Source organism: Blennius ocellaris (genome assembly GCF_963422515.1).
Source record: "Blennius ocellaris genome assembly, chromosome: 6".
Classification (NCBI taxonomy): domain Eukaryota; kingdom Metazoa; phylum Chordata; class Actinopteri; order Blenniiformes; family Blenniidae; genus Blennius; species Blennius ocellaris.
Genome location: NC_137655.1, coordinates 22,115,250 through 22,142,570, shown reverse-complemented (window position 1 = coordinate 22,142,570; position 27,321 = coordinate 22,115,250). Strand labels below are relative to the sequence as shown.

General features: G+C 43.7%; 2 protein-coding genes across 11 annotated transcripts in view; both read right to left on the bottom strand.

Moving 5' to 3' along the window:
* Positions 1–1,382: 1,382 nt before the first annotated feature.
* Positions 1,383–27,321, bottom strand: part of lmo7a (LIM domain 7a) — a 49,019-nt gene continuing 23,080 nt past the window's right edge. For 4 of the 10 annotated variants that reach the window (XM_080498323.1, XM_080498327.1, XM_080498332.1 and 1 more), the window contains 26 exons: positions 26,859–26,889; positions 25,663–25,776; positions 24,458–24,689; positions 23,603–23,852; positions 19,116–19,145; positions 18,192–18,306; positions 17,168–17,307; positions 15,993–16,680; positions 15,392–15,670; positions 14,897–15,011; positions 13,549–13,710; positions 12,284–12,468; positions 12,105–12,168; positions 11,779–11,835; positions 10,672–10,697; positions 10,220–10,327; positions 9,178–9,264; positions 8,218–8,807; positions 7,982–8,038; positions 5,285–5,340; positions 4,994–5,152; positions 4,389–4,575; positions 3,742–4,068; positions 2,707–2,815; positions 2,171–2,273; positions 1,383–2,055 (listed from right to left, as the gene is read on the bottom strand). In XM_080498323.1, coding sequence (XP_080354449.1) covers positions 2,033–2,055; positions 2,171–2,273; positions 2,707–2,815; positions 3,742–4,068; positions 4,389–4,575; positions 4,994–5,152; positions 5,285–5,340; positions 7,982–8,038; positions 8,218–8,807; positions 9,178–9,264; positions 10,220–10,327; positions 10,672–10,697; positions 11,779–11,835; positions 12,105–12,168; positions 12,284–12,468; positions 13,549–13,710; positions 14,897–15,011; positions 15,392–15,670; positions 15,993–16,680; positions 17,168–17,307; positions 18,192–18,306; positions 19,116–19,145; positions 23,603–23,852; positions 24,458–24,689; positions 25,663–25,776; positions 26,859–26,889 — 4,294 coding nt within the window. In that variant the 3' untranslated portion in view covers positions 1,383–2,032. The remainder of the gene's footprint in view (positions 2,056–2,170; positions 2,274–2,706; positions 2,816–3,741; positions 4,069–4,388; positions 4,576–4,993; positions 5,153–5,284; positions 5,341–7,981; positions 8,039–8,217; positions 8,808–9,177; positions 9,265–10,219; positions 10,328–10,671; positions 10,698–11,778; positions 11,836–12,104; positions 12,169–12,283; positions 12,469–13,548; positions 13,711–14,896; positions 15,012–15,391; positions 15,671–15,992; positions 16,681–17,167; positions 17,308–18,191; positions 18,307–19,115; positions 19,146–23,602; positions 23,853–24,457; positions 24,690–25,662; positions 25,777–26,858; positions 26,890–27,321) is intronic. The other 6 variants (XM_080498328.1, XM_080498325.1, XM_080498331.1 and 3 more) reach the window with 6 other exon arrangements.
* LOC308131559 (LIM domain only protein 7-like) lies at positions 19,649–21,635 on the bottom strand. The gene has a single exon (XM_080498334.1). The coding sequence runs from the start codon at positions 21,187–21,189 to the stop codon at positions 20,461–20,463; it is 729 nt and encodes a 242-aa protein (XP_080354460.1). The 5' UTR covers positions 21,190–21,635; the 3' UTR covers positions 19,649–20,460.

Below are 27,321 nucleotides of genomic sequence, written 5' to 3'. Positions count from 1 at the left end.
TTATGACTACCAAGTTAGATGGAGCTCTCATTTATTACCTTGGAAACAAAATCAAATAACAAATTGTTTAAAGTGGGTATCAATTATCTGTATCAGTTTCTGTGTATTCAGAGGACTTTCTCAACAGTTGGAGCAAAGAGAGAACACAGTCATGGAGCTGCAGATGTAAGGTCACGTCAGTGTCTCCTGGTAAAAAATAAATAAGTCTTATATTACAGTGCCCCCTTCAGGTCTGTTTGAGTTACAGCTGAGCCAGAAAAAAAAACACACACAAAAAACCTGAACCCCTCAAAAAAGGGACTGTGGCATTGAACTGAAGCATGATTACTGGAATCACTCGTGTGTTGATGGTGAGGGAAACCTCATCAAGGTCTTTCCTGGAAATCTTGACACATGCAAATAGTTTCCTCTCGGCGGGGGAGCGCTGAGGAGAGGCAGAAGAGTGAGCGGCTGGAGTTTGGGATGACTTTGATGGAGAGTGGAACGGGCCAATGTAAGCTCTTCCATCTGTGTTCCCTGGTTTTACTGACCATGTCCTTCTGAGCATTCAAGCATCCTGTTTCTCTGCGAGCTCCACTACACACACTTATAGACGAGTGATTTGATTTTTCATGCCAAAGCTTTCCATAAACGTTGGTTGTGGCCTTGGCTCTGAAGGGAAAAGATGGGGTACTTATTCAGGAAGGTTTTATATTCCTCAGTCGCTTGGCGCCACACAGGCCCTGCTTGTTTTCCAAGCATTAGGATTAAAGTCTCTCTGCCACGAGCGCGCCAAGAAAAATCAAAAAAGGGATCTAAGCATTGGATATGTCTGCCTCCAGGGGCAGTTTGTGCTTCACCTCAAGAATACGGAGCCAATTTATGCTTGGTCCAACTCATTTCCATGCAGTGCATTGCTTGAATTGAGCTCATTTCCATTTGCGGGAATTGGGGACATTTTCTTACCTTGCAATTGACAAACCTGCAAACTGAACAATCGGGAGTATTCCACCTCGTATGAATATTCAGGACATATTTATGCAGATGCGACTTGGTGAAACAGCCCCGGCGACAGAATGAATTAAGAAAATAGCCTATCAAAGTATAATCAAATATAATGCATGCACACTGAATAAAATATGCATGACAAATTGGCTTTGGAGAACACAGAGCAGGCAGGTCCTCTGAACCTTAGCACAAAAGCTCATTGAAATTCCTTTCATTATTACCGTGGCACTACAGAGAAACAGGGCACGAGGGGGACAGACAGAGAACGATGAGTATAATGATTTCTGATTAGAGAAGAAGGAAGAGCCTTGCATCATACACTGGAATATTATTGGACACAATTGTGTGTTTTGCAGGTTTTTTTTTAGTGCTGAAAGAAAAACACTTCACAAACATTTGCTTCTAGCAATTTTATTTACATTGTTATGTTTGCATCAATGCCATTCCTTATGATGTATCATCTTCAAACAGGACTCCGCTTTATGTGTACGGTCCTCCATCATCAAAAACTCCAGTTAAGTGCTATCCAAGCAGATGCTTTTAAATACATTATAAGAGAATTCCAATAATCTTAATTTCTCCTCCCTGTTTTGAATGAAAAGGCACATAGACACGATAAGAATAGCTCTGTCGACAGACACATTAATACCACTGGACTTGGTTAAAATAGAAGCATGAAAAGAAAGAGGTGATGATCCAGCAGGGCTCTCTCTTGATATCTATCAAATCTAAAGATCAGAAGAATGATTTTCCTCTGGATAATTGTAATTTTTGCTTGACTAGTTTCATGGCTAAAATGTTTAAAAACTCTGGTGCATGCAGAAACCTTAAACTCTGTACAACTGTAATACTTAGTACGATATAGACATAAAAGTAAATGACTTCTCTGCAAAGCTTGCTCCCTCAATCACACACTGTGAAGACAAGAATGTGGAGAAGTATGTCCAAACCAAGTGTCCCTGTTACTCTCAATGGTTTCAACTTTAAAGTTCATGGGTTGTTGTCACAAGTAGTCTCTTCATCAATCTGCTGCAGCACGGTCACATCACATGGCTGTTGGCTGGCCAGCTGCGAGAAAAATCCATTGTCATGTTATTCTTTACAAATGAAAAAAAAAAAAAAAAAAAAAATAGAATAAAAAGATAACACCCTCCCGTGGGGTTCAGCTGGTCTGTGTACTCACTTTTGAATCGCATGTAGCAGTTGTTGCAGTAAAGCTGTTTGCTTCGTATTCTGACTTCGGCACCAGCTTCCGATCCTCCGAGGTCAGCCTTGCAGTCGAAACACTGAAGAAAATGTACAAAAGGGAGAAAAAAAAAATGATGGAGCTTCTTTACTAGATAAAGTTACAGTGAAGCATCAGAAGCCCAAAGGCAGAGGGACGAGGACAAACAAACCTTGACCGTCAGAAGAGAAACAGACAAGTTTATTAGAGAAGAAAACAGAGTGAAAGCAAAACAACTGGCACAGCATCAGGATTCAATCAAACCAGGATCACAACTTCCAGGAAGATTCAACAATCAGCAAGGTGGTGGAAAAAGAAAGGAAGGGATTGGTCGTCAGTTCACAGGTTTTGGGAACGGAAAAATCTAGATCCTGCAGGAATGACCAGGTTAGTGAAACGGAGAACAAGACCCAGGAGTGGACGGGTTAGTTTCTGAGGATCGGTCGACGGGTGCTGGCAGTGTGCTCCGGGGCCGACGGGAATCCAACGCTCACCTTAAAACAGCTCAAATGATAACAGAGCCCGAGGGACTCGATGATCATGGCCGCTCCCTTTCCCAGCGGGTTCTCACAGAACGTACAGATTTTCTTGCCACTCACTGACCTGGATTACAGAACGCACAGCTGTGATGTGAGATCCAGGCATACATGAGGCATGTAACACACACGCACGCACGCACGCACGCACGCACACACACATACACCGGGGTTAAACAGAAGCACAACATTTCTACTGATACATGTGACAAATATTGGCATGTTTAATATTTTGCTTGGAAATTGACCAAGTGGAGCTAAATGGATGATTACAGTTAATCGAATCAGTGTTTGTATGAAAGCATCAGTGTCAGGCTGCAGCTTCGTAACACCGACATGAAACGTGAAGTGAGGAAGAGGAGATTAAATGCACAGCTAAAATGAACCACACAACAATATAGAGATAAATAGTTTGCCATACACAATCCAAAAAACAAAGTTTAACAAAGTATGAAAAGAAAAAGATGCAATGCGCTCGTTGCCTGTCCCTATCCTGACATATGGTCTGGAGCCCTGGTCTCATGAGGCTGTAACAAACTGGAATTCATGAAGGAGTTTCCAAAATATCTCTCAACATATGCAAGGGTTTGCTATTTCCTCACGTGAGTTGCCTCATAAACCTCTTGTTTCTATCTACACACTGAGCAAAGAGCACAATACACAATACCTTAACTTGTCATATATATACGTGACATGCTTCCAAAAGTATTATAAGAATTAATGTTACCTCAAATGTGCAACAACTTTTAATGGTTTTCTTTCACTTTGACTAGACTGCTGTCCAACATCTGAGCACCCATTGTAAGGTAGTTACCAAAAAAGTGTGATTTTATCAAACAAATGTTATGTATCACGCAAATATCAAGTGAGCACTGTGCAAAATGCGACCCAAACCTTGGAGAATGCATAACACTCTTGCAGCAGGTATGACTTTAGGCCCCCAGTACACCAGTGAGCAGTGAGAGCCGGCCTGAAGCAAAGCAGCGTTTTTACCTGCTCTGCTGCGGAGGGGCGCCCGCCTCGGACGCCGGCTCTGGAGAGATGGTGGGTGATGGAGAGGAAGATGAGGGGGAAAGCGACTGCCGAGACCACGGAGACGAGGGGGTTCCTGCCCCACCTCGAAGGGAGCCCATTGAATAGGAGGACGGCAGGGTGGAGGACCCGGGCCGCTGGGCCGCCGTCACGCCACCGTAAAAAGTAGCGTTGCCAGAAAGCGCAGAGTGAGGCCGAGCCTGGCTTTGGACATATGAGTTGGTTCGGGGGGTCCATGATGAGCGCCATGAGCTGTAGGAGGTGTCCAAATGATCCAGAGACTCGCCTCTGCAAAGCCAACCCACGCCACACCAATGTTAGCGGGTTAGTGAGAGAAATTAGTGTGGCTACAACGTGGTATTTTGCTTTCAAGACCCCTTTGCTTTGTGCATTTATCTCTAGATCTGTGTTTTTCTGCCCCACTCTACTATGAAGTGAAGCCTCAAACATCACCCTGATCGTTTCACGGGGTCTTTAATTCCACATATGAAAGTTGTAGCCTCACTAATTTACAGTAAATCTTCGAGCTTTTGCACCAAAACTTGAGGTGATAGGATGTTAGTAGGTGTAAATAGGAAATCATCACCGCCATCACACAACAATTGTACCTGCGCATGGGCGGTATGTCCGTCTCCAGTCCACTGGTGACGGAGCTGGAGGAGCGCTGGCGGATCCAGCTGTTGTCCCCGAGAAGCGACGTCTTCTTTTTCATCTCGTTCAGGATCTGCTGGCGCTCCAGCTCAGCCTGCGACGAGGACTGCTGGCCCTTCCTGTCCCCGAATCCACTTCCTGTCACTGCACCCAGGGGAGGCGCGAGAACAGGAATATCACAAATAATTACATAAAAGGGCGTATCGAGGTTGAAAACTGATTCTCGAGGATGATAGGTGACGAAAAGTTGGAAAAAATAGGAGCGAGTGAATAAGATCTGGATGGCGTATTGTTTGCTCAGTGGATTAGACAAACTGCAATCAATTCTTTGAGGGTGAACATTCATCAACCTGGAGGAACCCACACTGTAATCAAAGAATTAATCATTGCGCAGCGTATAATTTTCCACTTAGCTGGCCCATTGATTTGTCATTTAGCAGGTCGACCTCAAATCAAACAGCCGTAAGTTTGGATTAAGTGAGACGTCCCCATTGACGGATCAGCTGATCAAAACGGGGGGTGGTTCAAATCAGAGAGGCGGCGCTTCAGAGGCGACGCCCACCTCTCTCTGGTTCTCTGTATCTCATGGCATTGAGGATGTCTCGCCGCTCCAGCTCCAGCTCCGACGCGGCCCTCTCGCTGCGCGCCTGCTTGTTGTGAGCGCTCCTCGACTGCTCCCCCAGCAGCCAGTGAGCCAGCCCCCCCGGCTGCACATACGCTCCTGCAGCGTCCCACAGGGATGTCATGGAGTCCTTATGAAACTAACTCAAGCTGCTGCTGGCAGTGTGCTGCTGGCAATGTGTTACCTTCAGCAGGTAAGACATTGGTACAACCAAGTACATAAAATACTGACCTCTGGACGGAGGTTTGTCCGCTTCATCGAGCTGGGGAGATGATTTGGACTTTGTCCTGTCGAGCAGGAAAGAATAGAAATGGAAGCTTAATTGGACCGTCAATCATTTATCTCCATCTGCAAGTTTTAACATTCAATATGGCTGGATTATGAAATATGTATGACCACAGTTTATGAAAGTTGATTGAGTTTATAAAGTTCATTTTAAAGGATTATATTCTATCTAGTTATTTTACTTTAATTCCTTTTTTTAATTTGACCTTTATTTAAACAGGTAATTTTGTTGAGATACATTTATATTTTCAAGCGAGACCTATTTGAATACATACGTAAACCTACAGTAAATAAACATTACATAACAGGATAGAAAATAAAAGCACAGTGGGATGATGTTTCGCCGTATCGTGTGTTATTTTACTTGCTATTTTATCATTGTTTTCTTACAAACTACTTTCATTATCTATCCATCCACCGTCTGTAACCATTTCTCCACTTCAAGGCCACCGCTGCTGAAGCAAACCCAGCTGGTTTTAGGCGAAGGCAGGGTACAAAGTGGAAACGTCACCCAGCAAACACACAACAAACACACAGACCCCGACAGTCAAACACACTCATACACACACCGACAGGCAATTTTAGAGTCACTTAAGTATCCATGTGGATATTTAGTCATGTCAATCTGGAGTACCAGGAGAAACTCCATGCAGCCCTACATTTTTTTCTACACTGAGTTTATTTTTGTGATGACAGTTTGATCTAATCTTCAACACCAGTTTATTTTGACATATTACCATTACATTATTATATTTATTATATATTTCTTTAATTGTGTATCTTATATGGCTAATTATTTGATGTTGTTTTTGCCATTTTCACATTTTATATCACGTATTCAACTTCTTGAAGATCTTTCTTAGGCTTACTCTCTGTTCCCCCTCCACATTACTGGTATATTTACTGTTTTCATGTCCTTCATTGTCTCTGTCAGTTTTTCTGTGAAGCATTTTGAACCTGAGGGAAAAGCTGTGATTTTGATATGCAATTTCAAAAGTGATTTAGGCCATTTTCCCCCTTTGGTTTTGAAATAATATTCCCTTTTCAATTAAAGGTATTTTGATATACCAGATACCACAGTAAATAAATCTAATTGTACTGTACCTCTCATTGGTCTGCTGGTTGCAGACCAATGAGGGGTAATTCTAATCCCAGCTCCATTTGCTGCTTGTTCTGCAATTATTTCAGAACCATTGATTTAGTATTTTCAGGGAAAGCCTGATTCAAACGAATCCGGAGAGAGAAAGAGAAAGAAATAACTGCAAACAGTTAGACAGTGAAACTGTGCCAGCTTTGTTCTTCTCCATCAATCTGTTGAAATATTAACAAAGGAAATCAGAGCTCTAATGGAACATATCTGATATTAAATCATTCAATGTTATGTTTCCTGGTATGAGTGTTTTCGAATCAGATGAACACGAGGGTGTCACATATTGTCTGCATTGTCTTGTAGAAACGTGATTTGGGGACCTTTATATATTCTTATATGATTAATGCAACCCTAACTGAAGAAGGATATAAAAGATTAGTGGAAACATTTTGAATAATTTCCACTGAACCATGTTTTATGTGTATAATTTATTAATTGTGTGTAGGGGTTGTTCTGTTATAAAAAATTTAATCAAACATTTGCGAGAAAGAAAGTGTTATGTGTTTCATGCTGCTTGATGAGAGCTTGTCACATCTGGAATGACGTTACGTCTGAAGATTCAAAAACTAGGAATTCCAAGGCGAAACATGTGAAAGATTACGATATTTTTTCTTACTGATGTCATTCGATGCATTTACAGTTATATCATAGTTTATTTTTACTGACAAGTGAAGCAGGATTTTTTTTTTTATCTTGTTGGCATATTTCACTTGTCTGTAAAAAAGCAACTACAAAATATGTTTAAGAACGACAAAATGAACATAATTCATGGATTATTCAGTGTCAATACAACCACCAAGAGTTAATTATATCATTCCTTTGCATTAATAAGGAAGAAATGTGTTATTGTAGTTATAAGCATCATGAGATTAATTGTTCAAGGTTAATTATTATGCTGCAGAAACATTAGGTTATGTTATGCAAACACATTTATGAATTCCATATAATTTTTAATACATAAGACAAACTCTACTGTTTGGAGCTGTTACAAAAATACATAAATGACTATATCTGCATCCATTGTAGGTTATCTAACATTCAGGAAATTATGCATGCTGATTATACATACCAAATTAAGGAATTTAAAATGAATTTTATCCAAATATTCATAATTATTAATATCAACTCCTTGATAATAGGTTACGAGGCAGACATGTGCTGCATAAAAGCACATGTGATGTAAGAAGAGCTTATTGGTTTGATTAGAAGGAGCTGTACTAATAAACTAAATTCATCACACTTTATTAATCCCCCATTTTTTATGCATTGACCAATCCTATTTGTAGGATGCGGTAAAAACATCACGGTGCTCCAGGAAGCTGATGGGGGGTGGGGGGGGTCAAGGGTCTTCCTTAGGGACCCAGAGTGGTGACACGTCTGATGATGTGGGATTCAAGCCTATGAACTTCCGATCCCAAGTTTGCTTCAATAACCTCTAACCATATGAGTTTGAAATAAACGCACACACACTTACACACACCTCCTTCACTAACCTGTCAGCAAAGGACAGCGATGGCTGGACACTGGTAAAGTCATAGGAGCCAGCGGCCCTTTGGTGGTGAAGGGAAGTGAGTGCAGTGATGAAGGACGATGAAGCACATGCAAAACACATTAGTAGCACTCATGTTAATGCACACAGCGAGCGAAGCAGGTTAAGCGAGTTGTTGAAACACAAGGATGTGAGTTTATGACTTGGAGGCGCTGCAGGAGGAGCAGTGGCTCCACTGACCATTGCTGCTGCTGCTGCTCCTGCTGCTCCAGGACTCGCTCCCTCTCCCGGCGCTGCTGCTCCATAAACTCCTGCCGCCTCCTCTCCTGCTCCTCCTTCCTCTTCCTCTCCTGCTCCTCCTCTTCCCTCCTCTTCTGCCATCTCAGCTGTTCCTCCTCCATCCTCTTCCTCTCCTCCTCCTCCTCCACTTCCCTCCTCTGCTGCCACCTCAGCTGTTCCTCCTCCATCCTCTTCCTCTCCTCCTCCTCCTCCACTTCCCTCCTCTGCTGCCACCTCAGCTGTTCCTCCTCCCTCCTCTTCCTCTCCTGCTCCTCCTCTTCCCTCCTCTGCTGCCATCTCAGCTGTTCCTCCTCCCTCCGCTTCCTCTCCTCCTCCTCCTCTCGTTCTCTTTTTTTCCTCTCCTCCTGGAGACGCTGCAGCTCCCGCTCCTCCTCCTCCCTCTTCCTCCTCTCCTCCGCCTGCCTCTGGCGCTCCTGCTCCTCTTTCCTCTGCCTCTCCTCCTCTTCCCACACAAAAGATGTGGGCTCTTTGAGGGAAGATAGTGGCGAGCGTGGGCTGAAGGAGTGGCTGTTCACCTCCAGGCTCATCAGCTGATGGAGAGAAAAACAAAAGTGAAAGTAAGTAAAGTGAAGGTACTTAAAAACACAACAGCATTATGGACACTTTCAACCCCATTCTTAACACCCCGAAAGCAAATCTCTTCATACGGGTGCTTCTTGCACGAGGTCAACACATGTTCTGCTTCTGCTTTTGCTCGGTTTTGCTCTAAAGCAGGTTCATGTTTTTAAAAGTTAGACACAGAAATTCATTTTGTTTGGTCTTCCCATCACTGCTAAAGCTGTTTCAATACATTTATGCAAAACACTGTCATGGGGGATAATTTACTGCCATGTGTTGTTAATTTTAAATTCATATCAGTTACTACGGAATAATTAACACAACTCAAGATACACTTGCTACCTCTTGTTGGTCGGCATTTGTGGCAATCTCCTGCTGAGCCTTGGTCCATTCCTCCTGCAGTTTCTCCTGATCGCGCTTATATTTCTCCTGAAAAGGCAAGAAAAGGTCCAGGGTCATTTCTTTGAATGCAGACAACCAAGGCCAGCTGAGCAAAAGCGGCTTTAGTAAATCGCAAAGCCATGTTCTACGGTGCAGTGAGAAGAATATGCAATAAGTTAAAGATTTAACGGATATCATTGCCGGAAAATTTTTCTGTGATCATTTTGAGCTCACCTACATGTTATCTAACTGGCCTGAAAATCCTGGTGCAGCCTGCCCAGGGCAGGAATTCTCCCCGGCAGATCAAGAAATCAGGCTGTTTATCCAAGAGGGAGCAAGATCGGAGGAGTTTAACAAGCCTGGCTACATCAGCACTCGGCTCAACCACCTTTGATCTGCATCCAGAAATAGACCCTCAGAAATGTGTTTTGACCGGATTGTACTACATTTAAGCTGGATGCTCGACACATACTTCACTTTCTGCTGCCTGGGCGCCTTCTAGACTTTGCTGTTATGTGCTATTGAGGAGCAGACCACACTGTCAGATTCTTTATCTCTTGTCAATGTCAGATGAATTCAAATTTGTATTCTCGTTTTTGTGACTTTGTGACCCTGGTCTGTGAAAAGCGCTATAGAAATAAATATTACTTACTTACTTATATGAGAACAATTCAGTTGCAATAAAGGGATCAAAGCAGCAGACAGTCACAATTATTTATATTAAACCTGCAGAACTTGAGGTATCGAATGCCAGAACCTGACGTTTCAGAAAATAGGCCCTTAAAAAAGGGTTCACAAGAATACATGATGTTGTATGTAATGTCCAACCAGGACATTTGGAAGTGTGTCAGTCGTTCCGTGTTAACTTTTGACCTGTCCTTGGTCTACATCTTCCCTGTGTGTTGTCAGCTGGGATCAGCTCCAGTTGTATGTGACAAAACTCTGGATGAAGAAGAAGAAGAAAAATAAAAGGATGGTTGATAACTGATGCCCAAGGATGTACCTGTAGGAGACGCTCCTGTTCCTTTTGCCATTTCTCCTGTCTTTTACGCTCCTCTTCTGGGTCCCAAGACCAGCGGCTGGAAGACGGCGTGATCGAGGGAACAGGCATCTGGAGACAGAGAAGAAAGTCATACACAGTCGATCTTTCTTTCTTTAGACCTTTTTGGGGGGATTGAATGGTCCTTAAGCCCATAACTAAACTAAACATTGAGCAAAAGTGAACAAGACTCAGATCTAAATTATGAATAAAATTAGTGCTTAACGGAACCTTTTGCGTGAAGGGAAGTATTTTAACCACTTAAAAAACCCTACTTCAAAACCTCTACTAGTTCAAGTGTGTGCTGCGTCTAAAATCCTTCCTTTAATATTGAGTCTGGTGATATCGTCTGTATAAAATCTTGTCAAACTCGAGGATAAAGCCCACTGGCTTTCATGGCATTGGACTTTACTCACATCTTGTATCGCAGATTCAGGACCTCCTAGAAAACAAAGAAATCAATTTAGTCTCCTAACATGCCCAAGGAGGACCATGAGTGAACCCTGAAGCATTAAATCACACCAACACAGGGTTTACTGGCTTTTTAAATCACAAATTGATTGTTATGTCATGTACCGATCACTGAAAATGACATTTCCAAGCACAACAGTACTCGATGCCTCAAGCAAACAAAGGTCACATTTCACCTGCTTGGACTTATTGATTCTCTCAAATCAAAATCACCCACTTGTTGACATTCATATTGGATGCCACCCCGATCATTTTGAAAGGGAAAATCAATAAACTTATTGTGACGGCAGGATCAAACAACAGCAGCATGCTTACAAGCACCACACAAGCACAGCCAGACTAAAAGGCGAACAGATGCCTCGATGAGTGCATGCCAGGAAGGCTTTCAACCTCACGTGCAGCAAAGTGAAAAGTGCAACCATGTGTTAAGCCTAGACACCATTCAAAAATGCCACAAACACAACATAAGTTAATGCTATGTGTTTGTGGTTGGTACGCTGGACAGTGTCTGACATGCTGCCGAGTCCGAGAGTTGGAATGTGCTGCGCGAATGCACCGATCTTTTGAATATTCTCTTCATTTTTCCTGATTGCCCGACTAACAACGGCTTTGTCGGTTTGCTGAGATCTGAGATTTAACCCCATCGGTTGAAAAAGCATGTCAGCATCCAGTTCATACCAAATAAAATTGAAGAGGTCACTGCACACTCAACCCTGTTTACCACAAAGGTAGACCAGCGCACTGACACTGGACCCTGAGCCACCTGAAGGAGGGAAGGGGCACAGCACAGTTAAGCTTTGACACCAGACACCAGAGACAGAAGGAAAGAAGGAGAGCTACAGAGTGCCCCATCTAGCCTCTCACAGCTCACAATCAATTGGTATGGGCAGCTTATCGAACGAACATGTGGCTGTGGTGAGTAAGAAAACATGCAAAAACTCGCTGGACATTTAAGGGACTCAGAGAGACGAAAGCAGAGAGGATCCAGCCACCAGATTGACAGAAGTGATAATTGCTACTACTTAAGATGCACCCTTTATTTGAACTTTTACCTGTTTCAAAAAACTCTGACCTCCGTTTTAAGTTTTTCAAAGATATGGGTTCTGTCTCTACATGAGAAATAGAAAACAAGATACAGTGAGGCACAACAGAAGAGTACAACAAGTTTAATCTCCGCCTTATATCATCATGAAAAACACATTAAGGACGTCCTTGTCAAAGTAAATGTTGAGTTTTTGCATTGATTTTTTTTTTCTTCCCAAAACTAAGTCAACAAGATGACACCCCCGCCCCCGACCGAGTTGTTTTTGTATTCAATGCAGAAATAATCGCGGCGATCAATTCCGTAACCTTTCTGATTGTGTGCTCTGCTCTTTACCTTTGTTCCTCATCGTCACAGACTCCTCTCGGAAACCTCCATTAACGCCGTTTGAAGCCACATCCTGCAGGGAGACGAAGCAGGGTGTGCACTCATTAGAGAGTCCCCATGCCAGGAACAATCCAGGTATGAAAATCGATCGGCCCTGAACCGACAAGAGGTGATTCGAGGTTACTTACGATAACCTGACGACTTGAGAAATCTTTGGAAAACACCGTGTCCGGGGGTATACGTGTGGTGAAATCCAGGCTGGGGCTGACGACGTGTGATTCAGAGGGACCTAGAATTGTCGGATGATCCATACTGGTCAGATTGATGGTCTTATGGCTTTTAAATGGCAGGGAAGGTTGATCTCTGTCCCAGTCTGCATGCAGACAATGCAATGGCAAAAAAAATAGAAGGTCCGTTTGCACATAAAACCATATGTTTTGTGCATATCATAGTCTCCTTTGCATGTGAACCCCAACACTTCGTAGAGGATCGACATAAAAGACACCATAAAGCAGGGGACAAGAATGCCATTGTGGGGTTATGGAGAGCAGCAGGGGATGACAGAGAAACCACCTTCCCCAACCATGCAACCCATTAAAGCCATCACTCACCCAAAACATTCTGTTTCTGTCAGTCGAACAGCCACCAAGCTTCACTCAAATATTCCAACTATTGCTGATTGTTAGTTCACTCCAGTTACGCTGGTGATTTATTATTTTCTAACATGACGCTTGTGTTGTTGGAACAAGAACACAACACTGTAAAAAAACAACCCAGTGAAAAGACCATGGACTTGCACAGGGTTAGTTCTCCTGAAGGAGATCACTGTGTGAGTTGAGAGAGAGAGAGCGAGAGAGAGAGAGAGAGAGAGAGAGAGAGAGAGAGAGAGAGAGAGAGAGAGAGAGAAATGCTGATGAGGCAGATAAAGAAAAAGAACCACCCACAAGGAATGAATGGGAAGAAAAAAAGGGGGATATGAGTTGAGAAAACTCACACAAGGGGAAAAAAAAATGAAGAAACAAAAAGCCACAGAGGTCAAAACAACAGTTTTCCCTCAGCAGGAGCGAAAAATGTAAAGGTCCTTCATCATTTAGCTGTCACAAAATCATTTATGGATGAGTTCACAATAGTTTACGGACCAATTTAGAATGTCAAAACTGTTTAGCAACGCAGGCAGCGTGAGCAGCACTGTCAGTTCAGGGAGGGGGAAAAAAAAGCTCCTTATAAAGTTTCATTCATTTTCAATCTCTACTGGAAACACACACTCTCTCTCTCACACACACACACACACACACACACACACACACACACACACACACACACACACACACACACACACACACACACACACACACACACACACACACACACACACACACACACACACACACACACACACACACACACACACACACACACACACACACACACACTCTTTATTGAGATGACTCACTGTTTTGTCCATGACGGCGTATATCCATGACCAGACTGCCCTCCTGTAAAGCCTCTTCCATGTGAGACTTCCACTCCATGTAGCTCATTTCTGCCACCTTGTGCCCGTTCACGGTCAGCACCTCGTCCCCGACCTGCAGCTGGCACATCTGGGCCGGACTGCCTGCAGGACGCAGAGGTCAAGATGGTTATACGAGTAGAAAACTTTTCTCGATTCCAACGGTGTGGGAACGTGGTTGATCCCCCACGATATACATGGCTCAGAAAGCGATGTTTTCGCATAAGATCGGAGTTACTCTGCTAATATTTTATTATTAATGAGTCACGATGGACGTTTTAGTACAAAATTGAACATGTGGCAGGTATGATAGTATATGAACTGTTTCAAATTAAGAGCATGCGACTAAGACTTAGGGAATTATGCTTTGTATTACCTATAGATACCAACAGTCATTACAAAAATAATATTCCATATCGAGAAAAAATATCACAAAGTCAAAGATGTTTTAATCTGCGTGAGTGTGCAATGGAAAACCATAGAGGTCGTCACTGTGACGTTGCGTTCAATGTTTTGTTTTCATCTTGCGTCGATGTATTTCTGTGTGCTTTCCCTGTGAGAAACAATCTCTAAATGTTGAGTTTGTTGTTTCAATAGCTGCAACATAATTGCCTTCCAGTAATATTTCTTGTTTTATGCAAATCTCCTTCAGACACAAAGCAACCACTGTGGTCACGAGTCATAACATTACAAATATAAAAGAGATGAAATATTTCAGATGATGTTTAATGAATCTAATATAAGTTTATCGTTCGACTCTATTTATGGATCGAAACAACATTTCTGATTACATTTTTTTAGATGCGCATCTGAAAACTACGTGAATTCATGAAGGCCAATAATAAGCCAGTCTGATCGGCACTTTAGGGTGGAGGTGAAACTGATGTGACTATGAAAAGCTGGATTTCTGTATCTCTGTGAGTATTACAAGTACTACTTGTGTAATAGTGAAAAGCGGAGCATGCTGTGCTGTGCAGGTGGGGAATCTCAGCAGAAAGGGAGGCTCAGGCCCAGCAGCTCTGACCCACATAGAAGCTGCCCTACATAGGCCTGGCAACGCCACTGCAATGAACTGAAAAACCTGCCGTTAACTAACCAGCAGTGTGTGAAAATAAAACATAACCCAGCCAAAGTGAGAGTTTCTTATCTCACTACTGTATTGCCTGGGAGACAAAAAAAAGGTTCTCACCAGGGATCTTTAGCAGTTTAGCTTGGTTGTATTGCACATTTCATGTCTGCAAGATGAATAAAGCTCAGCCTATGTAAAACACTTGAGCGTCGTTGTTGTTACCTGACTGGATGGACTTGACTCGAGCTCCGGTTGAGTCCCAGGCTGCCTGGAAGCCAAAGTCTCTGCTGCTGCTGGGCCTCTGGTTGAGGCTGATCCGCATCTCACAGCAGTTCTCCTGGAAACACAACAACGCAGGTGAGCGCAGTGAAACATGGGTTTGCTTTCCATCACCCTGGAGACTCTGGATACTTTTTCCTGGCTTAGGAGAGAAAGCCTATTGTTAACTACTCATGACTGATTAAATACCAGCCTGTTGCTATACTTCATATAGTTGTCAAATCATCTCATATGGATGAATATCAGAAGGCGGTGAAGCTAAAATCTTCTGCATTGCATTATGTTCAACTCAATGTTATAACAAAAGCTACAGAAAACCTTGCCTTATCATTTTAGATTGTGAATTATGTACAAAAATATCATGAGAAATTCATGTTTCTTCAGTGGAAATGGCAGGTAAAGCTCATTTGTTTTGACAACAGGGGGAAACTTGAGTACCTGGCTGGTTTCTTTGGCTGGAGCAGGACTGACGGGGGCTTCAGTCTTGACCGGAGACAAGATTGAAGACATGCTCCTATTCGCGGTGACGATCTGAGTAGAAGTGATGCTCTTTGTGGTGGTGACGGTCTCCTCCTCCTCTTCTTCTTCACTGCTCGGTGATGAGCTGCTGGATTCAGCTTTTTCCTCAGGCGTCATGACCTGGTGATAGCGGCTCGGCACTGACAACCTCTTAGAAATATCCGCAGCGCCATTGACACGTTTGTGTGAGTCGTCCATCTGTTTGAGATGTAGGGAGAGGAGCACATCATGGAGGATACACTCAAGAACCCAGAGCAGATGATTACAATCACATGATGTTTTTCAGTATCTACAAAACTTACAACTCGCAAGTGTGGGAAAACTGCCTCACATCTTTAGTGTACAACTAATGAACCTGAAGGATTTAAGCTAGCTTCATTCAGTATTTACACAGTAATGGTTCATTGATTAACATTTATGTGCTGAAAACAAATAACCTGATGAGCAGTTCTTGCTGTTCTGCAGGTATTTGTGCCTCACTAGTAGTGGGTTTTCAGGTCTAAAACCATTTAGTACTCACTGCATAAGGTCGGGGAAGAGAGGCGATGCGGGAAGCCTGCGACCCAAAGGGCCTTGGCGCGACGACTGAGGTCAGACGTGCGCTATCCGATCTCTGGTAGCTTCTAGGGAGGGAGGCGGAAACCCGAGACACCGCGGGAGGGTTGGGTTCCATTGAGCTGGGCTGCCGTTGTTGTTTGTACAAAGAGCTGGAGGAGGGGGGCTCGACCCGAGTCTGCGTGCCCGACAATGGGCGCCTTGGCTCCAGCACTGTTTGTCGAGAACCAAAAGAGGAGACGATCCTCGTGGGCTCCTCGGGCTCGGCTGTGGCGGTGCGTTGTAAAACCGGACTCCTCTGTGGAGGTTCTGCCGCTGGAGTCTGGGAGCGGTTAAGAGAGCTGCGGCTGTACGGAGTGATGGTCGGAGTGGGGGCGGTGGTTTTTGTGAAGCTGCGGCCTGGAGGACTGTCTACCTGGTCGATTTTGTGTGTGGAGGGAGGAGATGCAGCCCTGCCGATTGCTGGGGAGGCAGCGGGGGGCTCTTCCCCTTTCAGAGAGGTCACAAATGACTCTGAAGAATAGTACGGAGTGTCAATAGTGTAGCTTCGGGCAGGAAGGCCTCGAGATCGTGGAGCAATGACCGGCTTCTCAAATACGTCCTCGTCGTCGTCTAAGTAAGACAGTGAGCCAAGACGACTTCCTTTACTGTCCCTGAGGATAGAACAGGAGGTAGAGGTGGATGGAGGTAAAAACAGATGCAAACTGAGGAGAGATGATATCAAAGACTACAATGGATGGATTCTGCGGATGGATCAAGAAAGAAGACAGAAAAAAGCCGACAGGAGGTTGAAAAGGGGAAGACGAGAGAACAAATGGGAGGCAGGTGGTGCGGCATGATTGAATTACACTTTCACACTGACTGAAGACACAGTTAGTCTCTTCATTCACTCCACCACAAACAGCTCTACAGCCGCATTTCGACAATGTTGAAATGTTATTTCACACGTTTTTAATTTATTACCTTCGCAAAGGATCCTCTTCTGAGGGTTATAAAGGGTGTACAAGGCGAAACAGATTTAATGTGTGCGACTTTCTGGTGAATACCAGGGTTAAAAATTTTAATTAAAAATGTATTGCCATCTACATTTAGGATAATGCAGCCAAAGAACCTGATCAGGTGCATTTTTTTCTTTCTTACCTCCCCTCTTGCATTTCCTTGAAGGTCTTGGACCTTCGGTTGCCGCCAAACGAAGTCTGCTCTATCTTTTCTCGCTCCTCTTTCTTCTTCACAATGTCAGAGTTGACACTGCGTCGCCGGCTTTTCCATTTGCTCAGGTCCTGCAGTGAAAGCAAACCCAGATCAACTCGTGCATCAAATCTCTGCTACTCCGATCCGATGCTGGATAAAAAGAGCTTGGTTGTGATGCATGGTGTATAGCTAATAGTAGTGAAGTTGGGAAGGAGACAGAAAGTTAAAAAAAAGAGAAAAGAGGCTCCATTTGAAGGTGTTCTATTTGTGTCCTTTAGGCTCCTCCCGGCTCACTTCCCCTGTGTATTAGGGACTGAGTGACCTAAATGCTGCTTTAGGACAATTATTTTGCCATGACACCAGTCAGGTTGCTGACAGGCATCGGCTATGTTCATGTGGACAACTATTCAACACTTTTGATTCCTTTGTCCTGGAAAAATGTAAATTAAAACAATGGTTCATGACCCATTACTGAGTACCACACACATTTGCAGAGTTTATATATATATATATATATATATATATATATATATATATATATATATATATATATATATATATATATATATATATATATATATATATATATATATATATATATAGTGTACACATATTCATATTAGTGAAGTATTACATCATAATCCATCATGATGTCACATTATATTAATTCTATTATGATTTACAGTTGTTAATATGTAATTCAAACAATGTAGAAATGAGGACAGTCCATAGAAAATCAATGTCCAGAGGGCAGCACAGAGACTATCAACATGTCTTTGCCTTCAATCTAAACAGGTCTTTTTCACCCCGTGGACATCTATAACAGCACATATTGATCCCACAAATCATGTGCACACAACTAATCTGTGATAAAATTTCTCTCTGCCAAAGTTGGCTTGTTGTGACTTGTGAAGCAGGAACGGCGCTGAACGGACAGATGTCCTCTAGCGGTGTGACTATCAGTCATACTCACATCCTGCCACTGATCATCGCTCTCCTTAACTTGCTCACGGAACTTCTGCAGATCCTCATAGCGTTGCTGCCGGGTGACTACCGGGTCGCCCAGGATATCGCTTGTTGATTTACTCCTGTGGATGACAAAGGGGGAAAAGATCACAAGAAGTTATTATATCTTCAAACTTTCGAAACCATCAGGGGCACAGCTGACAAGTAGAAGAAATGTTTGACTTGTGTCAGAAAGTTGCCAAAGGATAAAAACAGAAAGACTTGGGGAAAAAAACCAACCAAACAATAAGTTGCCTCCTGTTATGCATGCACCATTTGTTAGCTGCACAACGAAACACCACACTTCTCTATGCAACACCGTTCAATATATTTGACACGTGTGTTGATGTGCTGAAAATAAACTGGATTAGCTCTTTATTCTGTAAAGAAGGGATAGTTTGCACACACGGCACACCTGTCAGCAGCAAATAAACAAAACTGTGGAATAACCAAAGCTCAGAAGGTTAGTTACATATATCACAATCCTCCCGTCATGCCAAACAGCCCAGAGTTTTTAAAGCCCACAGCTTGGGTGAAAATATTTTTCTCTCACTTACCTGTAAAGGTTTACATATGTCTCATACTTCTATCAGTGCGTACAGCTGCCCAGTCATAACTCTCACTGGGGTTTGGTTAGATGACCCAGCATTCAGCTATTGTATGGGTTGTTTTACTCTGTTGCTTTGTCAATAGCGTTTTGTGGAGAAAAGACCCCTGCCCCATCCCACCCTGAACTTGGCCCAGTGCCATACAATACTCAATGTTGTGTGTCAGCATTTAGCAGTTAGCGAGTGAGAACAGTAGCACAAAAGCAGGAGGCAGCAGGGTGTAGCTGTAAGAGGCCAGAGCAAATGCAAACGTGCCACATTCCTGGGAGCCCATATCAACTCACCCGTCGTCAACCTCCTGTATGGGTTCCTGTCTGGGGAACCAGAGAGAATCATAGACAACAAAGTCACATTTCTGAGGGTTTAGTCTTTTAAAATGAATCTAGTGAACCACAGGAGGCTAGTCAGAGATGCTTACAAAAGTGCACCAATAGATAAACTGGAGTGCGAGACCCTTCTGTTTACTCCCGAGAGAGTAAAGAGTCTCATAAATGGCCTTGCACCCTGACATTCAGCCGAGGAGGTGTGTAGACATGTATTCTTCCTAAACAATGCAGCCTTTCTGTTGACTCCTATATGATGTCACAGGAAACATGACTTTACATATGGGAGTAAAGTAAATCCAGATGGGATTGACTCGGTTAAATGGCTGCCTTGTGTGTCCTCCTGTGAGCGTGTTCGTGTGTAAACACGGCCCAGCAGATTGGTGTGCAAGTTTCTATGGAGTCCAAACGTTACATCTTCTGTCAGAGCCGTGAGGAATTTCTACAGTCTTTCATGTGAGCACAACAGACAAGACGACACGTATTTGCACTGCTCGTTCCAAGATGGAGATGCTGAAGATGTTATGTTTGGATATTTCTCAGGCTTAAACCTTTCCACACCATCATACTGCTTCACTTTGAGTGTAATATGTGAGTGTAAGATTCCTTTAGCTAACAAATCAACACTGTGCTCGGGTCACCTCCATGTCACTGTGGCTATCAGGTGAGGTCAACAAACAACGGATGCAACACAATCCATTACAAGTAGATACGGTTGCTTCTTTTCCTTTATTCGGCATCAATCTTTTATTCATTCACAGGCAAACTTGGTCTGACAGGGCAAATCCAAAGACAAATGATAGATTTTGCGTCTGTTCTGCACCCCTCGTACCGTATAATTTGGTCAAAACTGTTATTAAATCACACTTCAGAATACACAACAGCAGTCGATTGACTGTGGAAGTGGGTGTATGTACTGTGCATGCATGTCATGTGTTTGTCATTTAAAATATAGAATATTCTCATTGTACATAGAAATGACTCATGTATTAACTTGAGTATTTTCTCTTATTTCTGAGGTGACAATAAAGATCTGAAACGAAAAACAGGTTGTTGCGGTTAATTTAATTCCTTTACACCTCAGTCTGTTTTATGTCGCAATACTCATGATGAAGTAGAAGGCACCAATTCTTTATTTGAATCAGGAGCTTAACTGGATAAAACTCCCATCAGTGAGAGTTCATCCAATCGTCAGTCAGTCAGATACAGTTCAATATCAGAGAGAAAATATTCAAAGACGGCAGCAACAAAAAGAAAACAAAACAGTGTGAAAAGGTCTCGACTGTCAGGAGAATGTAATCTGGTTCTACAGCTTCAGAGCAGCTAGCCTCTCGATCAACAGCTTTTTCCTGTGTTTTAATTGACTCGCTTCCCTGATTTCCTGCCACTTCTGCAGGTCCCCCTCACTGCAGGAGGAAGGCACAGAGGGTGTCATGTCACTGGCTCTCAGTGGGCCCTGATCCTGATCACAACAGATCCCCAGCTTCCTGATCAACATGTCATCCGTTTTAGGACGCGATTCCATCTTGACTTGATTCTGGTTGGTTGTTGCCGTTTTAAGTGACAGAGGACATGGCGGGCAGAGGAGTCTGGCCTTGAGTTCAGGAGGCAGGGACCACGGCTCTGGGATGGGCATGGGGGTGTAGTTGTCAGGCGCTCCAGAGAGAGGCCGCTGTTGTTGAGCCTGCTGGCTTTTCTCCTTACGGAACACCACATCGTCCTCCTCGATGTTGGGGTATTCCTCTTCCTCAGTGCCTTCGTGGCTGTGAGGCTGGGTGATAATGTTCAGCTGTGGCTCAGATGTGTAGCGCTGGCGGACGCCCAACAGTGGAGTCTTCATCGTAACCAGGTCACTGTTGGACTGGAAGGCGAGGGTTCGCCTGGCAAACATGTCGTCATTCTCCAAGTCAGGGAAGAGGCTTTCATAATCAATGGGGTCAGGGGGTTCCCTGGGGTCTTGGCGCCCCAGGAGGGGCCACTGCTTGCATTTGACCAATCTGGGACCTGAGGTAGGGTCCACAGGGGCAAACACCATTGGGGGGGTCTGTAACAAGGGGGGCTCTATCTTGGGAAGCTGTAGGGGAGTGTGTGGTTGGACATGAGGACTGCAGTGTGGGCAAAAGGAGAGAAAAGGACAGAGGTGATGAGTGCATGCATGTGAACTAGATTAAAGAGCAAGAAAAGGAGGAAACGAGACAACAGGCAGCTACTGAAGTGACATTTGATTCAAACAAATGTTGATCAAACAAGAATTTTACAACCATATTGTTGTAAAATACAACAAATGCAAGATACTTTAAAGTCTGGTTTAGAAAAGGCTGCAAAAAAAAACGAAAAAGAAAGAAAAGGGATAAACCCGAGATGCTATTTGCCTCTAAAGTCAGTGCAAGCATATTGCTTTATGAAGCATGTTAGGATAGGCCCAGCAGTTTGACGGCATAGTTCATCATTAGTATATTAAAAGCTTCAAGAGATAAGCCTCAGCAGGAGTAAATCATGTTTTTCCTCATTAAATCCATTGGCTTTAAAACATTCCTGCATCGTCACAATCATGCAGCTGTATCGACCTTTTCCCAACAACAAGGGTGGTTTGGGCCGGGCTCTTGGGTGAATGGGAGTGAGCGGGAGATGGGCCAGAAGGAGAAGGGGCAGAGGAAAGCCATGGACTGATGTCACAGTCCGAGTCGTCTGACGAAGAACCCGGCTTCTTATGGCTACAGCCGAGGACAGCAGGGTGGATGAAGGGGAAGGAAGAGAGACAGAACACGGGTGAAAAAGAAAAGAGAGAAGCAATGGTAGGAGGAGGGGAGAAAAACATAAGTAGGGGGAATTTGCATCAAGCAGATATTGCAGTGAACCAAAGAATCCCAAATGTATACTCTGAAAGGTTAATGTGGCATGCAAGTCTTTAAGGACAGGGAAATCAAGTGTGTGTGTGATAGCCATACACTTATGTACAAGAGCAACATGAATCTAAAAGTGTTAATGCTCTGTAATTATTCTCAACTACACTCGTGCAAACCATGAAGCAATACGTGTATGTCTGTGGAGCATCTCATGCTGTGTATGAACGCCCTCACACACCTGAAGCCTTGCATCTTCTTGTACCAGGGTCTCCTCTGAGAGCCCAGTTTGATCTTCTGTAAGTGTACGTCCTCTTCCGGTGTCCAGAACTTCGGTAAGAACTTGTCGTAGGACGCCTTGTTTGGGAGCTGGGGTTTTCCGCCCACCTTGCGTGCATATAGATCATCTTGGACGGGATCAGCATAACCCACCCCATCATCCTCATCCTCAGAGTCACCATATAACTCCCTGAACAGGCTGTCGGTAGACACAACCCGACCGTGGTCCACTCTCACGGAGCCGGGCTGCGGGGGCGGCGCTTCCAGTCTGTTGATGCCGCTGCTGCTCAAGAGAGACAGCCAACCACAAGTGTCAATTTTATTTGATCTTTTTACCCACAGCACTTGCAGCACACCATCCAACCAAACAGCATGTTCCTCAAGCACAGCAACCTCACTTGAAATGATGCAAGGATTAGCAAACCAATGCAAGCTCAAAGACCAAACCCTGAAGGAGTTCAAACTGATTTGAGGACTCCTGTCAAACTCAAATCAGTGATCCTTGCTTATAAAATTCAGAGGGCGCAAAGAAGAAAGTGCTGCAGCAAAAATCTCAAGCTCAATCCAAACGATAACCAACAAATGCAGGAGTATGAAGCAATGTTAAGAGCAGCACACTCTGTTCAAAGATGTTGCTCCAGGTTACAGTTAACCATGCAAACTAATAGCAAGAGAAGCATTCGTGTTTGCTCTCGTCAGGCAGCTACATTCAAGTCACACTTCGGCTTCATGTTCTCTGACCTGGTGCAGGTCACATTTTGTTGGGGGTCAACATTGGGAGTCATAGTGACCTTGGGCCAGGGGCCCCCTCTACCTCCAGCCGCCCTCCCGCCTGCCGAGGGGCTGATGGGTATGGCGAAGTTGGTGGGAGTAGCTGGGGCGGGGCTGTGGAAGCGTCTGCTGGCCAGGTCATCCAGAACCAGATCGGGGTCTGGTCGCTCTGCGTCCGACTCACTGCCGCTCTCATACTCGTAGGCCCACTGGAGATTAGATGCGGGCAATGCACTCTGGGAACCTTGACTGTTGTCGTAGAGTCCAGGGGAAACCCTGGTCCCACTGTGGTCATTCCACAACAATGGACAGCGAACACACGACACCACCGACCATTCGCAGACGATACAGTGAGTGGAGAAGAGACAGGCAAAAACAACCACTTCAGTCATCTGTGACGTAAACCAGACACGCAGGTATGAAACCTTGATACCTTTAAACCCTTAATCACTTTTTGTCGCATTACCGTCAAAGAAGAAATGACTGGAATGATAACTTGTCAGGAATTAACTGGCACAGCATCTCCAAACAGATGTGTTGTGATTGTTGTGTTACCTGGTGAGAGGGCCCTCGTCCTCTACGTAGGTGGAGCTGCTCCAGCTGCGCCGGCTGTCTTCATTGCGCTCTGCCCTTTTCTTCCTGAGTGGAGCAGGTACATAGCTGGGCGCTTTGTCTTTCGAGGGCAGGAACTGGTTAAACTGACTGGTGGCTTTAGGTGTGATGACTAAAGAGCGGCGGTAGCCGCTAGGGTCCTTGTTCTCAGCCATCTTGTAGACGGAGTCTGCCTCGGTGTCACTGCCACAACCTGCGAGGTGAAGAGAGGCAGAAGGACGGACAGGTGTTACAGGCTGGGGGCATGGAGCCACAGAGTCCGGTGGACAAATGGAGAAACAGAGTGAGAGCAGGGCAAAGAATAAGAGGAGTGTGTTGTGTGTTCTGGTGTGACTTCAGAGGAGTAACAGAGGGGTGCAGGGAGGCCTCCTCATTTACAAGCTGGTGTGGACAACTGAGGAATGTCTGACTGTCCTCTGTTACAAAGGGAAGACATGCACTGAGATCACTGTAAGCAGTCTTCTCCCTTTTAAAATACAAAAAAAAAAAAAATGTGCCTTCATATAATACCCACTGTTATACTTGTGGACTTGATAGCATATTGAGAAATATTCATTTTCCAAAGTATACCACTAGATGGCAACGCACATTTGTTTTCACAGACTCAACTGGTTTCCTCCTGTTCTGCATGTGTTGAAAACTATTTGAAGTTCAATAGAGATGAAGTGGACAGTAAATATTAATGAAAGGGCACAATTTACAAGTCTGTGAGAGTCAATTTCGTCACATAAACAGTCACGAAGTTAAATAATTCAACAACTGGTTCAAATCAGTTTAAAACAACACGACGCCTCCTACCCTCGCTGCTGCCTTTGAGAGTGGCCTCAGATGAGATGCTGTGGGGCCGGGAGCCAAAAGAGTCCAAGCTGTCCAGGGAGTCGTCTCTCCTGTGTACGCCTCCTCCTCCTCCTCCTCCTCCTCCTCCTCCTCCTCTCAGATGGTTGAGCTCCTCTCTCTCCGAGTACCAACTGTCACCGAAGCCGCTGTCTCTGACGCTGCTGCCTCTCTGACTGGATGACTCCTGCAGAGCCTTTCATGGAGACACAAACAGTCACACGCCTGGATAACCGGGGGGGGCAATTACAATATTTAGCTCCACTGTGTGTGAGGTGAGATCGCCCAGGTAGACTGTGACGTCTAAGCTGCGTGGACTCCCATCCCTGCAGACTGGGGGAGTGTAAACACACTCTCCTATACCATCCATAGGGCACAATGCACAGGACAGTTTAAAAGGAAGAAGCTTATGTTTTCCACCCTTTGTCAAAACAAACAGTACCGTGATCCGCGCACACTTGATGACTGTGTTTACTGTTTTAAAGAAAATGTCACTGTACATAAACATACAAGGAAGTCCCAGGAGACACGTTAATCCCAACGAGCAAAAACCTGCCAAGCACTTTGAAAAGAAAATGATTTTCAGCTCTGTAATCAGTTGAATCCTACCAGACAATACAAGTCCACAAACAAAGCCCAGCCTAACCCCACACCAGTGAATTTTGGATTATCATAGCTCAACCTGTATCCAGCTGCTTCTACTGAAAATCTGTGTACTCCCATGAATTATAGGAGCTTTACACACCAACTATACATTTATGTGAGAACAATATGTCAAATTCAACACTGTCAAAAGCAGGAGAGTGCAAACGGGCTTCTTTTGGAAAAGAACCGTCTATTTTAGCCTGTGGAGTTCGTGAACTGTACGCCGTGCTGTAAACAAGATTAAAATAGTTGAGTCAAGGGATCAGGTCATTCATGACTTAACGTAGCGTTGGTTTTAGTGGCCAGCAACCTGCGGCCCCCTTGGCCTGTTGCAGTCATTTCTTCCACACATAGTCTGCATACCAGGCAGGATACAGAAATGTACTGCGCACTGGCTGTAAAAGAGGATTTGAAACATACCGCTCCTAGTTTCCACAAGAAAGTGCAGCATTTTGATTCATGACAGCATCGATAAGGCAGCTCAAACAGCTTAACAAGATTATTGGCCATTCAGAAGACTTTACCTTGTAGAGTGCTGTGCCCAATAGTCCCTCGAAAGCCTTGAAATTTAGGTAAGGTCCATCATAGGAACGTTCGCTCTGAGCTCTTCTACCCAGCCAGTAAATGGTGATCAACACCTGGAGAGAGAAACAACACTCGTCATGCCTGCCCAAGAGAGAAAATGAACTATCAGGTAACTGCTGCACCTTTACCCCCAGTGACGGGTTGACATTATGTTTGCAGAGCAGGCGATTGTCAGTAATGGCTCTGCTGCGACTGAGGGTCATATCACCCATGTTTATGTGTCCAGCCTGATCCAGAAAACTCTGCTGCTGTCAGTGTGTGTATTATGAAGCTCTACAGATAAATAAAGTGCACTGAAGCAACTATACATCAATGCAGCACCCCTATTATACACGATTTGTTTTAAACTGTCTGTGCTTTAGTTTTATGCCAGAATAGTTAGAAACGTGTGGCTCATGCAGGATAACACCAAGAGAGCTTTTATTGCAAAGTCTTTACCTGAGTGTTGAAAGTCGTATCTGCATTTATAGTTAATAGGGAATTTAAGAGGCTCTTTAAAAGGAGATGCCATTTTTATGGTTTCCAATTTAGAGGAGCAGCTTTCTGGGGATGAGTTTACCTTCTGGACTTTAATAAGTTTGCTTCACATTTCCTTATGGAAAATTGCAATATTTTACAATAATATAAAGCAAGGATTCAGGTATTTTATTTGATTCTCTCAGTTTTTCTATGTAATTTACTTGCAAACATCCACAGAATGTTTGTGAGGAGAAACAATAAAGAATTAATTATGATATTGATATAATATTAAGTATTTAGTTCATAAATATTTCAACATTGTACAAGATGATGCACAAAGTTAGAGTTAAGTCTATTATAATAAAATTATTTTGTTCTGTGTGCATCCCATAAAGTAAAATACAATGATTTCTATGAAATCACAGTTAACCATAACACAGTGGCGGTTTTTATGAAACACACAAATAAATGTTAATAATATGTATCTAACCAAAATGAAAATGTTTTTCACAACATACAGTTTAAATTGGTGAAAATTCCCAGTTGATGTCTAACGAAAAAGAATATCTTTGTCTATATCTTTCTTATTTTGTATTGTACTTAGTGAATTTTATAGAAACTTGAAAAAGCTGAGAGCGAACTTCCCCCATAAATCGATATCTCTGTAAATACTTACATTTTTCAGTCTCCTGCTGGTCTCTTCGTCCCTGTGAGAAAGAGAGCAAAAAGATAGAGGCGTGTGTGTATGAGAGAAAATGACAATAAAAGAACAGAGGGCATCACTGTTGGTCTGTGTGTTGAGCGGTGAAAGAGCTGGAAGCTGAGAGTACAATCCAGCCAGCCCTTCTCTCACCCTCACACAAAGCCTGCGAGAAAAACAAACACAAATTTGGAAGAACAACAACAAAAAAGAAGATATTTTACACTCAAATTTATGCATTGAACATTGAGTTCATCGTCAGGGATGTAAAGAGGTTCTTATTTCTGATTTGTCCCTGCTGTGGGAGAAACAAATAAAATCTAGCTGTCATATTTTAGATTTTCAAATAATTTGCCCTGAAGTATCGACTGTGAAGTAAAAAAAAAAACCTCACATCCTAAACCTGCAACCCTAACACCCCCCTCAGGTTACGTCATGT